The following is a 13549-nucleotide window of genomic DNA, read 5'->3' as shown; positions in this document are numbered from 1 at the left end:
TGAGGGGCAGACGGGGCTCACCAACCTGGGAAGGGAACCCTTCTAGAAGGAAAGCACTTATTCTAAGCCTCTGCTGCATTGTGGGATATCTTGGGGAGGAGAAAAGGCTAAGGAGTAAACCCTACACAAACCCAAAGTAGAGTACAGAGTGCTTTTGGACTACAACTCTCATCATCCTTAGCTAGCAGGACCAGTGGTCAGAGATGATGGGGATTGTAGTCCAACTGTTTGGGGCACACTGATAGAAGGCACTCCCTGCTACAGAGTGGGGGAGGGCAGACCGTTGAACCTCCAGATGTTGCTGAACTACAACTCCCATCATCCCTACCTAGTGGGGCTAATGGGAGTTGTAGTCCAACATTTTGAGGGCCACAAGATAGCCAGTCCTGCACAGAACTCTGGAATAAATCAGGAGCCTGAAAATTCAACTTCATGTTTTGAATCCAGGCTGCTAGAAGTCCACTTTCACATTTGATTCTGGCATAAAATGTCCGCTCTGATTCAGCTAGATTATAAAAGCAAACGCAATGCCATCTCAAGCCTCCCTGTTAATCAGTAACCACCCTGCTAGCTGCAAACAGTCAGAAAGCACTATAGCTCTGACTTCCTGTTCTGGCACCTGGGCAACTCAGGAAAGGGCTGCCTGCACTGTCATAGAGAGATTGCAGTGCCAGAGAAGGGAGAACAACTCGTCTTAGTAATGAATGCGCTCTGGCATAGCCTGGTGAGAAAAGCTTGTGTCACATGGGCATGATCAAGGTGGAATCGGACTTCATTTTATTAACCTCAAGTGTCCAGCTTTCATATCGCCCCTCTTGCTTTGGAATACAGCTTCCTTCTGCCACCTGCTGGTAGAAGCACAGCCAAAGCAACATTCAAAAGGTAAAATGCAGCAAGTCAATTGCAACAGAGCCTTGCTGAAAGTAACAGGACCGGGCCTGAACCGAACAACTAACTTATTGCAGTAGGGCTGGGGCTGCAATACCTAGAGTGTAAGACACTTTTAATTTCATAGAATCATTTATGAAACTTCTGGGTAGAACAAAAACTCAGAAAACTGAAAGGGCTGTCCTCATAGAAAGAATGCTAACAGGACTTTACACAAAGAGCAGCTATCATAGAGAGTCAGAATAAGAAAAAGGCCTATCAATCTCCTGACCCTACCGAAGAGCTCAAAATGCATAGGGCTCTTGATTCCTGAATGCTGGCAGCCCCTGTGTGTTTTCTGAGTCAGAATGTATGTGCATCAAGGATATGCCTATACTTCTCTGCCTATACTTTTCAGTTGGATAGTCTCAATCAGACACCTCTTAAATACATCTCTATTAATGCCAGGTCTACATAGGGTCACAATGTTCTTTATTTAACATAATTTCTCATATTATAGAAACGCTACTCACATATGACACATTTGAAGCCAAACTTCAATCAGAACGCTTTATAAAGGATTAAATATTCTAGTGTCAATTTTATCACTGGGATAAGTTTGCAGCATGCTGGACTGCTTTGAACCACAAACTGGTAGAACTGATAACAATGTGATTTCTGTCTTATTCTTAATAAAATAATAATAATAATAATAATAATAATAATTATTATTATTATTATTATTATGTACCCTGCCCATCCGGCATATATAAAAACACAGTAAAACATTAAACTTAAAAAGCTTCCCTATACAGGGCTGTCTTCAGATTGTATAAATGTTATACAACTACTCATTCCACAGGGTGGGTTCCACTACCAAAAAGGCCCTCTGCCTGGTTCCCTGTAGCTTCACTTCTCACAGGGAGGGAAGTGCCAGAAGGCCCTCAGCGCTGGACCTCAGTGTTTGGGCTGAACAATGGGGGTGGAGACGCTCCTTCAGGTATACTGGGCTGAGGCCATTTAGGGATTTAAAGGTCAGCACCAACACTTTCTATTGTGCTTGGAAATGTACTGGGAGCCAGTGTAGGTCTTTCAGACCGGTATTTTATGGTCTCAGTGGCTGCTCCCAGTCACCAGTCTAGCCTCTGCATTCTGGATTAATTATAGTTTCCGAGTAACCTTCAAAGGTAGCTCCACACAGACTACATTGCAGTTGTCCAAGCAGTGCATGTACCACTCTGGCGAGACAGTGTGCAGGCAGATAGGTTCTCAGCTGGCGTACCAGGTGGAGCTGGTAGACAGCTGCCCTGAACACAGAATTGACCTGCGCCTCCATGGACAGCTTTGAGTCCAAAATGAGTCCCAGGCGCGCACCTAGTCCTTCAGGGGCACAGTTAACCCATTCAGGACCAGGGAGTCCCCCACACCTGCCTACCCTGTCTGCCAGAAACAATATTTCTGTCTTGTCAGGATTCAACTTCAATCCATTAGCTGCCATCCATCCTCCAACAGCCTTCAGACACTCACAAAGGACATTCACCGCCTTCACTGGTTCTGATTTAAATGAGAGGTAGAGAACAGAAGGGCTGGTTTGCTCCTCCAGCACCTTGAATGTTGGCCAAGCTACCTGGAGGGGAGGTGCAAAACTACCATAATGTTCTGAGCCACATTTTGTATTGGATTTTTAAAAGGGGGTGCATGTGACCTGGGTAATGCTCAGGGTGGGAAAGGTAGAGCAAAGGAAGGATTCTGTTTTCATTGCTGCTCAGGATGCTGAAGCAGAGTTGGAGGAAACATAGGAACTCCCAAGTTTTCTTGCTGCCTGTTGTGCTTGTTGCGTTAGAATTTCTCAAGGCTACTGACTGGTAGAGTCAAAGCATTTATAGCATTTTACAGGTGCAACAGACAAGGATCAAGGGCCAGCTCACATCCCAACCACCCTAGTCTGTAATAGACATCCGCCCGCCCGCCCCCCCCCCCCGCCCATCTGCTTCAGTTTGCTGGGGATGAAACCGGCCAGTGTTCTTCATAAAAATGATCAAAATCTGCAACCACAGTACAAAATTTGAAAGAACAAGAAAAAAAATACAACCAGAATATATGAAAAAAGAATAAATACCTACTTTATTCCAATCACAGAATCTAGGATTTTAAGCACCAGATTTAAATTCCACTGCTGACAACCCACCTGCTCTCTAATGCCGCATCCATCCCTGATTTAAGAGTCTTTTATGCAAATCTTACAAACTCTCATCTTGTAGGAGCTGGAAAGTGCTGTCAAGACAACCTCCACTTTGAACGTTCTGCTCCAGTGTTATAATTTCCCTGACAATAAAAGAGGCCTACGGTGGCTCTGCTAAGAAAGGGCTGAATTATCACATTTACAGAGTTATGGAAATAGGCATAGCTGCTGTGGAGAGCCATTTACCTCATCAAATTGGGTAATTTAAAGAGCTTGTTGGTGTATCTCAGCACAAAAGCAAGGATCAGGGATGTATGCAAACTGTAATTTCACAGGAGCATTAAAAAAAACCCTCCCAAACCACAGATTGTGGTACTAGATGCATAATTTCGTTTCCTAGGAAACTCAGTTTTCACTTTTTAAAAAAGCAATTTTTTTTAGTCTTATGGTGATTACCAGTATTTGCTTGAATGTGTCTGGCCAATGCCCTGGTCAACTTCAGAAAGCAGAAGAATTGCAAACTAAGATTTCCAGTGGTGACAGTCCTCTGAATATTTTCAGTCCCCTTTCAGTTCTTTTCATTACTGGCCAAATCAAGTTTAAAAAAGACACACACCCACACCCTGCAAAGTATTTTTAGAGCAAACATAGCCCTGGTCCACAGCTCAGTGACAAAGCAGATACTTGCATACATAAACTTAGTCCATGGCATCTTCCAATGAAGGAGTTAGATGGGCTGCAAAAGGATCTACTGGGGGAGGATGGTTTAAGGCAGCTCAATATAAGGCAGCTTCTCCATAACAGAAACGTCGTAATGGCATCCTTAGGCCTTCTGACTGGCTTTGAGCGCTCACATGCTTTCTTATGGTATTTGGTTATTTACTGTATCCTAAGATCCAAAGTAGGCATGGCTGCTGCAGTCCCATGTGCTGAAACCAGGAACTTGCTGTAGAACAAGGGTGGTAAACCCATGGGCCAAATCACACCTGCCAAGCCCTTTCAAGTGGTTGCTTTCCTCCCCCAGTGCAATGCTGCAAGGGGGAGGAAAACCACTGCCTATGGTCTTCAGAGGTTGGGCCCTTTTTAGGGGAGACAGCAATAGCCCTCAACACTGCAGCACTGGACATGGTGGAGAGATTTAAATCTCCCCGGGGAAGTTCAACACTGTGACAGGGATGTGTAGTGTGTACGTGGAAGAAAAGGTGTGAAAGAACTGAGAAAGGGTAGGAAACAGTGGGCCCAGGATGATCGTGCTCACTTTGGAGACACCCATTTCTGCTTTCCTCAAGCCCTCCACCAGGGCACGGCCCCTGAAAGGCTAGCCAAGAGTGAATGCAGTGGAAAAAGTTGAGCCATCCCTGCTGTGGAAAAAGGAGGTGGGTGAAGAGAGTGTGTACAATGAAAAACCTGCTCCCTCTCCTAGATACTGGGAAGGTGCTGGGAGAGGAGGGACAGGCAAGGAGAGAAGCTTCAGTCACCATGAACCACATTCCTCCCCACCTTTCTACATGTGTGAGATGAAACTGCTGCCATCTAACTTGACCCTATGTCCATGCCATCTTCCTCGACATGGCTTGTTTAGAGCACTCCATGTCCACCTCTCCAGGCCACAGAGACCTCTCTAGGTCCACCAGCAGGTCTTGGTGACACTCCCGGATGTTCACTGGGTACCTTGCTCTGACAAACTCATAAGCAGCCAGCAGCCTCATGTGGTGTTTGACCATCAGGTACTGGATGACGCAGGTAGGAGCCAGGGAGTAGCCATCCCTGCAGTGAATCAGAACCCGCTTCCTTTTCTCCAGCGAGGCCTCAAGGCACCGGTTGATGTCCCAGAAGCACGGCTGCTGCAGAGAAAGGCGCTCCTCCTCCAAAGGCCCTTGGACGTGCACCTTGAGGCGGGACCAGCTATGCTGGGGCCCTCGGCTGCAGGTGCAAGGGATGAAGCTCAGCCTGCAGTCGCTAGGCAAGCTGCTCACATCAATGATGCTGTCAATCTGGTTCTTGCACAGCGCCTGCCCACTGTAAGCCGCACGGAGGTTCCCCAAGTAGATGAAGTCCGTTACCCTGGCGATGACCGGTTCCAAGAAACCAAAGCCCGCCTGCAGCTCCCTTGGCTTTGGATCACTGGCCTCCCCGGATTTGAGACTCCCATTGCGGCGCTTCTTGGAACTAGAAACAGATGACGGATTGGGATTGAATTCAAAGCTGCCTTTTGGCAACAACGGAGAAAACAACGAGTTGGAAGACTTGGGCTTGGATGGAGATCCCGTTGGCTTGGAGGGGATGGATTTGGATGAGGAACTGGGTACAGAGGCACAAAACAAGGATGCCCGTTCCAGGGAACCAGTGCTGCTGGCTGCCCCACCACTGTGGGCTTGTTTCATCTATTTGAAAAAGAGGAGAAAGGTATCAGTTAAGTTCCTGCTACTAGATTCACAAACTGATGCAGCCGCATGACAGACAACAAACTGTGTATTCCCCAACAAATGTCTCTTAGATCATCACTCACCTGAGTATCAAGGTTCTCCAGAGAGACCAAGCCACTGTATTGCCTGGCATTGTCTGATGAGAGGGATAAGCAGAGTGTCTGGTGAGTCTTCATGGGACTATCTCTGTGGACTATCTTTTGTTCCGGCACTTCATTCCTGCTCATTATCAAGTCTGGGCAAGAACCTGCAAGAACAGGATGGTTCCCCCCAAGAACAGATGCTCATGAAATAGCTCCCCTTTGCACAGATCTACAACGTATCATGAATGCTAATGAATTGTGCCTCTGGGAAGAGGCAATTCCTTTCACGCAACTCCCATTGCCATTGCTTTTAGATTATATTTTGCCATGAGCACACACAGAGCTTTAAGCAGAGCCTTTCACTGGAAGGTAGCTGTCACATCCATTTCTATAAGCATTCCCTCTGTCTCAGCGTATAAACGTAAAATATGCTAATAGACCACTAACGAAAACAAATTAAAATGATTCATCTACTCCTTAAAATGTGTGAGCTGTATCCTTTGTATGTTCTATTTACAGTACAGCCGCTGAACTTAGTGGATTTTAGTGGGCCATGTCCATTAATTTCAATGGGCCCATTCTGAGTAGGACTAACAACCCTGTGTGTTTTGAATCAGCCTGATATTTAAGCACTAGCCTGGCAGTCATAGGTGATCAGGAATTCCATTCAGGTGAGTAAGCAAGCTGGCAGAAAGATGGAGCGCTCCATTGCTCCACTACAACCAGAACAGAACCCAGGCTGGCTGCTGAAAGAAGAGGGAAGCTCCCCTCCTCTGTACCCAGCATAGAAGTGCAGCAAGCTGCCGTAGGAGAGACTGAGCTCTTTGTCATCCTCTGCAAGCTGGTAGGTTTGCTTGCAGGCTAGTAACTTTCATGGGCTTATTTGCAAGGCTGGTTTAAATGCAATTGCAAGGCTGGTTTAAATGCACATTGCCTGTGCCTTCAGCAAAGAGCATGCAGTTAATAACTGTATGATGTGCCACTTGCCTTCCAGAGGCAACATGGAAAAAGAACCACCACTGAGTGTTGTTAACATGGGTGACAGTTATTAGAGGCTCTAGGCCTTAACTTGTTTATACATTAAAACTAATTAGTAAATAGCAGTATCTGTTCATACTGAAAGCCCGAGAATACCTTGATCCTACAAATGAGCGTAGCTGTGACAGAGGACAAAATGGCTTATGCCAAAGCAACTCCTGCAGCACCCAAAGCTTTTCCCAGTAGCACAAATCCATCCTGCTAGGCTGCTAATCCATTGCAATCCAGTTACAAAAATCCACAGCCAAACATGCAGTTAGGATATGTATTCTGTGCTTCAAAACAATTTGTTGTTAATTTGGAAGATGCTCTTTTCTACATGCTTATACAACAGAGACTATTCCAGGTAAAGCAGCACTTATATTATAAGATTGCTACTTCGAGTGAAAACTGTTGCAGAAAAGCAGGAAATAAATGAAGTAAATAGGGTTGAGTCCAATTGTGCTCTTCCACTGCTTGCAGAAAGGCTTTTGATCCAGCGGAAGCTTCCACTAAGAGAAGGTGGGAAAGAAGCAATTCTCACCAATCCTTCCTGCAGTCCTTGAAAAATCTGGATCCTCCAGAACCACATGGAAGGTGGCAGGCATTAGAAATGGGGAATCCACAAAAATCACCTTCACCTTTCACTAGTCTGCTGAATCAAAAGCCCAAGGAGAAAGCCACAAGGGGATCCAACCCATAACAAGAAATTCTAGCTGCTGAACATGCACAGGCTACCATCTTTCCTCCCAGTAAGAATCCAGTGTTTTGCTGTGTGGCCAGCATCTCTCCATCAAAGACAGCAGCTACTTTTGCCCTATTCATTGGATTCTGCACTAAGAGTTGTGAACAAATTCTGTACCCTGAAGAAGTATATCTGTCCAACCTGTCTCATCCATGCAAAGTATAGAGATGTGCCTATATTTCCTTGATGTGCATGATTTGTTCTCACAGTCACAACAAATGATGTGACCATCATTCAAATGTTCCAATTCTTTCTTACCGTCCAGATTCAGTTTCAGTATTCGGTCCACAGGCGCAGAATACAAAAGCAGATAGTATATTGGAATGCATCGCATGCTTCACCTACCTGTACAGTGTTGGGAAAGTGCCACGGGGGAAGACAGGCGCAAGGCCTTCCAAAGGTGCTTTGTAAGCAAGCCTGGAAATTGAGAGAAAAATGCATGTTAGCAAGGAATGGCTTATCAGATAACATCAAAAGCCAAAATAAAAGCACATGTTAAAGCTGATGCATGCAACATGCGAGCTGCCACCACCACCCCAATCCCGTGCAATGCTTATGGTTGACAATACTATTACCATTTAGCCCATACTGAAGCACCTAAAAAATCTGAGAGCTGTGCAAATGAGTCCTATGTCTGCTGTGCAAGGGACATTTCGCCACAGCAATGACGGTGATGCATTAATGCAGCAAAACACTTGGGATGTTGCACCAGGGAAGGTATTCCAGAGACTGCACTGTGAGACACTCCTTCGTGTGCCTCTTCCTTGAGAGGTCCGGAGGGTGGCAACACGAGAACGGGCCTTCTCTGCAGTGGCTCTCCGTGTGTGGAATGCTCTTTCCAGGAAAGTTCGCCTGGCGCCTTCATTATACAACTTTACACACCAGGCAAAAACGTTTCTTTTTAACCAGGCCTTTGGCTAACCTAATCAATATCCTATACCATTTAAAATGTGGCTCTTTGGGGGGGGGGGTTATTGGATTTTTGTTTTTGTTTTTATTTTATATATTGTGATCTTTTTTTGTGAACCGCCCTGAGACCTCCGGGTATAGGGTGGTATATAAATTCAATAAATGAAATGAAATGAAATACTTTGCACAAGGCAGAGTCTCTGTAAGAGGGTCAATACAATAAGCACAAGACTTTCCATGTTGACATGAACAGAGATTGCCTAAAATGGCACTTATGCATTGAATCAACCACAGAGGATCAACTCAAAACATTTAGAGCAAGAGTCAAGGTTCATAGTCCGAACAACTCCCCAGTACCATGGACAGGCATATAATGATGCTACAAAGATGTGGAAGCTTTGGTTCTACAAACTGGATGGCAGCTCCTATCATCCCTGACTATTGGCCAAAAGGCTGGGGTTGATGGGAGCTGGAGTCCAACAACACAAGGAGGGCCACAAGTTCCCTATCCAGGGCACACACAACAACAGAGGTCAATGAGATGCTTACAGCAAGTCTACAAGTGGGGCATGATGTGGGAAGCATCCAATGAACTCAGAGAAGAAGGCTCCAGATTCAATCCATGGTAGGATCTCAGCCCAAGGAAGACCTCCACCTGAGACCCTAGAGAGCCACTGCCATTCATAGGAGAAAACAGTGAGCTACACATGAGACATATGAAGCTGATTTCTACTGAGTCAGACCATTGGTTGAAACTGTCTGCACTGACTGGCAGTACCTCTTCCAGATTCCAGACGAGTGTCCTTCTCCATCTGATATAGAGATGCCAGGGATTGAATCTTTGCATGTCAATGAGTTACGGCCTTTCTCTTGGCTCTGTGGACCAGTGACCTTACTTAGTACTAGGAGGCTTCATCCTGAAGACCCACGTGTCCATGGCCCTCCATGGGGCAGGGACAGAGAAAGGGAGAACAAGAAATGGACTCACACAGGGAAACAGGCTATTGCCACAGATCCAGGCAAGTTATCTGAACAACAGGATGCAGATTAGGTGTGCTGGTGTGTTTCAGGATGTCTTCGTGCAGTAGAAGCCCTTTGAGGGTACCTTTAGAACTGGGTCTGTCTCTCTTCTCTTACTTACCCGTAATCCCACTTTTCCTAGAATCTGGTCCTTTGTTCATCATTATGCCTGCCGTTGACTCCATGGCATCCAAATCCGAAATATGGAAGAACAGATGGGCTCTAGACTCTAAACCAGCAGCAGGACAGCTCAGATTTACAGCAGGGCATAGAAGATCTAGCCTACTGGGAGAAGACAAAAAGGTAGAATGGCAAGTTCATATGCAAAATCCTTTGAAGGGTGGTAATGAAACAGTTCAAGTGTGCATGCTGAACAGAAGCAAGCTTGCATGCTCCAGAGGTGTCAAACCAAATCTGAATGGAAAACTGGACCAAATTGTTATTCTTACCAAAATTAGAAGAGAGTAAGTAATCTATTACAGTGGTACCTCAGGTTACAAACGCTTCAAGTTACAAACTCCGGAAGAGTTACCACGAGTTGAGAATTTTGCCCCAGGATGAGAACGAAAATCGTGTGCCGGCAGCACAGCAGCAGCAGGAGGCCCCATTAGCGAAAGCACGCCTCTAGTGAAGAACAGTTTCAGGTTAAGAACAGACCTCAGGAATGAATTAAGTTCGTAACTAGAGGTACCACTGTATTTGAAACTCGTCCCCAACCGAAATGAAGAAAGCAGCAAGTTGCTTGTTAGAGTTCTAAAGTTCCTCATGTTGTGAAAACATGCCAAAGTATATATCCATATATGGGCAGTAAGATCATATAGGCATGAGAAAGCATTATATACCTTATGCCTGGGGAAAGTCGCAATGGAGGGGAAATGTGGCATTATTAATTGAAATATTCAGGGGAGCTGTCTGATTATTAAAAGTAGCTTTAAGTGCTTGCAAGAGGAAGGTCTCATCCATAGAAAATGAAGAAGTTGTTTGTGAGCTGTAGCTCCTTTGGAGTTCTTGAATAATTATTCAATAATTTTAATAATTTTAATCCCTAACATCACTTGTAGACAAAGCTGTAACTCTGGCTGTAGAGGCCCCATCAGCTCAGGGTGCAGCTGTAGCTGCCTTCTAAGAGCCAGCCTGAAAGCATGTTGCTCCAAAGCATTAGAAAGAGGAACTCTGCCAGCACAGAAGTGGATGTTGTGTAGGCGGGCAAGAGAACATCATTCAATGATCCAGACTCAATATAATGTCTTCTTTCCCGAGTTATCTCCCCTGCCCCCTATGCTCCAGCTTTCATTACACAATGTCGGCTTCTCTGTCTTGTATATTTAACCACCATCCGGCATGATGTTATAAATGTTCCACATTGAGATTAATCACCCCACATCAAATGCGCAAACTGGCACTGTGTTGTAAATGATGTTTACACATTCCCACACAAACCGGAACATGTTCGGAGGCAATCTCTGATTACTTGATATTGGCACACACGCAGGAGCAGAAGGACGAAAGGTCACCGCTTGCTTGAGACCACCCCACTTGACCCTTGGGGCTGGGCTACCCACATCTTGGTCTCATCCAGAAGACAAGAGCATAAAAAGAGCCCTAATGGATCGGACCAAGGACCAATCTCCTCCAGCTTCCTATTGGCCACAGTGGCCAACCAGATACCTCCTGGGAAGCAGGATATGAGGGTAATAGCACCCTGGCTACCATGGTTGTCCCCCGCCCCCAATTCACCCCCAGCGACTAGTATTCAGAGACACTAGGGTCTTATAGGAAAAATGGCAACGTTGGTGCCCCGGTCCTTTCCCAGAGCACCACAGAGGAAGTTTACCAGCGCACACAATAAAGCTCACCAAGGGAAAGGAAAGAGAAAGATATAAACTATTCTGAGACATCAGACGTAAAACAAACAAAGCAAAACCAGCAATAAAAGACTCCGGTGTCTCCTGGGGCGGCCGGCTCCCACTCCCTGACCCCATAGCCCACTTCCGTGGCAGAGGCCACGCTACAAGTTTTGCCCTCCGGATCCCCAGCGCGCCCCTCTCCGCCCGTCGGGCAGCCCCACATACGCGGAGTCGGGGCTCGCAGCTTCCTTTCTCCGCTTCGACGGGAAGTGGCGCCGCGCTCTGCAGCAGAACTTCGGGCTAAAGTTCTGGCTGCGCTTCCAGACGCAGCCCTCGAGGATCGCCCTGCGCTGCACCTGCCAGGAAGGAGCTCCGCGCCCCGAGATCCACGCCGGACTCTCGGCGTTTCCTAGCCATCTCTTGGCGAGGGAAAGAAGGGGGGCCGCGAGGACCGTGCAAGGGCAGGATGGGAAATGTAGTCTGCGAGGCGCAAGCGGGGCGCCTCCGCCTTCCCAGGAACGCCCCTCGCCTGCCCGCGGTGGGCGGCGAACTTGGCCCGCCCCCGTGGTCGTGGCCCGCGTCTGTGTCGCTTTCAGCGAGTGCCACGAAGTGCTTGGCAGGCAAATCTTTTCTCTTGCTCAGAAACAAGGCTGTAGTTGGGGGCGCGGGGTGGGGGGAGAGATCATCTCGGAATCATCTGTCGGATCGCTCGTATTTAAATAAATCCAAAGAACACACTGTGCATTTGCAAAGCGTCCTGTGGGTGGATCTTATTGGTTTGTCTCTTGTAACTCTGAGGTGATGAAAAAAAATGCTGCTGTATCAATCTCCTGAGAGCAGATGGGTGTTCGAATAAGATTGACAGCACTGCCTTTAGGGGGTGTATGTGTTTGTGTGGATGGGGATTTCCACCCCCTCACTAAGTATGGCTCCTGTGAATAGTCACTGTGCTTACTGCACATGTATTTAAACTTTAATTGTATTTTCATCCTGTAATTTTTGCATATCATTGCCATTTGACTCTATCTCCATTTTTTCACACATATATGCTGTATGTGCGCATGCACACATTTGCCAACGGAGAATAACATGTCATGCATCTGATGTTATTCTCATCAATTGAGAATAATATTTATGCTGCTGGTCCATGAAAACTTTTTCCAGAACAAATTTGTTAGTCTTTAAGATTCTACAGTACTAGCCTTAAGGATTCTTTGGTGGAAAGATAACAGAGTTATAGCCACTCTGACAACCCGGTTGCTGGTGATGTTTCCTAGTTCTGTGTATTGCAGGTAATTAAAGTATCGGGGCCAGATACTCTTACTTACAGTACATATAATTGCAACAAAATCGTTAATGTTTTACTGATTTTCACGAGTTGAGTGAAAAGCTTGGGTATCCATATAGCATGGTTAAATAGCCAAATGGGCTATTTAGTAGGGCTGTTTACTAGATGAAGGATCTTGTTTCTCCCTACATATACAGATTGCAAATAAAGAGCATGCCATTTTTTTTATCAAGGCATATTCGGCCATGGTATCAATCTGAGCAACAAAAGATTGCTATCACATTTGAAAGCTCAATCTTACAACTTTCTCCATGTGGAAATTCCGAATGTTATTCTGTCTTATTGTGTTATAAAATATGTGCATTCATTACATAAAATATGTGCATTCATTACATATAAATGTAAAAGTATGCTTTCTGAGTTGCAGGGAAATGTATTTTTAGAATGATTTATTTGGTGCCACATTTATTTTACATAGATAACTGTCCTTCATGGTAAATAGTCTCTGTTACCGCTGTTTTGCATCAAAAGGAAGCCTTGTTGAGTTCAAGGTCTCTAAGTGTGTTTATAGATTTGTAGGCTTAATTCAGCTACTAGCCTTATGCTGCAGTCCTAGACCCACTGACCTGGGAATACTTCTAAGTACAGGATTATGCTCTAAAATACACAGGAATCCTGCAGTTCAGTTTGGTGGCCAAGCAAAAGCATTCAGTTTGATCCTTGGCCATATTTCAAGGTCGGCAAAACAAGTACGAGGCAGCATTACAATGATGCAGGTCAGTTTCCTCATTCTTCTTCAGGACTCCAGCTGAGAATTGCTAAAAGAAAATATACATAATGGCACTTACCTAGCTTTAAAAGCAGGAGTGTCGGAGACTGATGAACTGGCTTTTATTTTTGCTTCCTTGTTGCTAAAAACTTGCCAGTTTGCAGCTCCTGCTGGGGCTGCTGGAATAAATCAAACAGCCGAGGAGCCCCAGTCATTTATGAAGGGTCTACTCCTCCACAGAGCCAATTGCGATTGGTGGACCACTGCTCATTTTGGGTATCCAAGATACTGCTCTCTATATGATGGCAGACGTCACTGCCTGAGATCCAGAAACAGAAAGTCTTTGCTTGCTTGTTCCACAAATAAGAGGAAGAACCTGTTTTTAATATCATCTCA

The 13549-nt window shown here is 45.6% G+C and overlaps 1 protein-coding gene across 1 annotated transcript; it reads right to left on the bottom strand.

Annotated features, from left to right (window-relative positions):
• Positions 1 to 2968: 2968 nt before the first annotated feature.
• Positions 2969 to 11713, bottom strand: LOC310670259 (uncharacterized protein). Its single transcript, XM_083425288.1, has 5 exons — positions 11322 to 11713; positions 9371 to 9531; positions 7666 to 7737; positions 5559 to 5722; positions 2969 to 5433 (listed from the first exon to the last, which is right to left on the bottom strand). Exons 2-5 carry the CDS (start codon positions 9432 to 9434, stop codon positions 4594 to 4596), a joined length of 1140 nt encoding a protein of 379 aa, XP_083281414.1. The 5' UTR covers positions 9435 to 9531; positions 11322 to 11713; the 3' UTR covers positions 2969 to 4593.
• Positions 11714 to 13549: the final 1836 nt, after the last annotated feature.

Source organism: Podarcis tiliguerta, assembly GCF_965153285.1.
Source record: "Podarcis tiliguerta genome assembly, chromosome: 1".
NCBI lineage: Eukaryota > Metazoa > Chordata > Lepidosauria > Squamata > Lacertidae > Podarcis > Podarcis tiliguerta.
This window is presented reverse-complemented; position numbering and strand designations above follow the sequence as displayed.

Coding starts and splice junctions, on each gene's coding strand:
- LOC310670259 (XM_083425288.1), bottom strand. CDS start 9,434: ATGGAGTCAACGGCAGGCATAATGATGAACAAAGGACCAGATTCTAGG. Junction 7,738..9,370: donor TAGGAAAAGTGGGATTACGG/GTAAGTAAGAGA, acceptor CTCAATTTCCAG/GCTTGCTTACAAAGCACCTT. Junction 5,723..7,665: donor ACTTTCCCAACACTGTACAG/GTAGGTGAAGCA, acceptor CTGTTCTTGCAG/GTTCTTGCCCAGACTTGATA.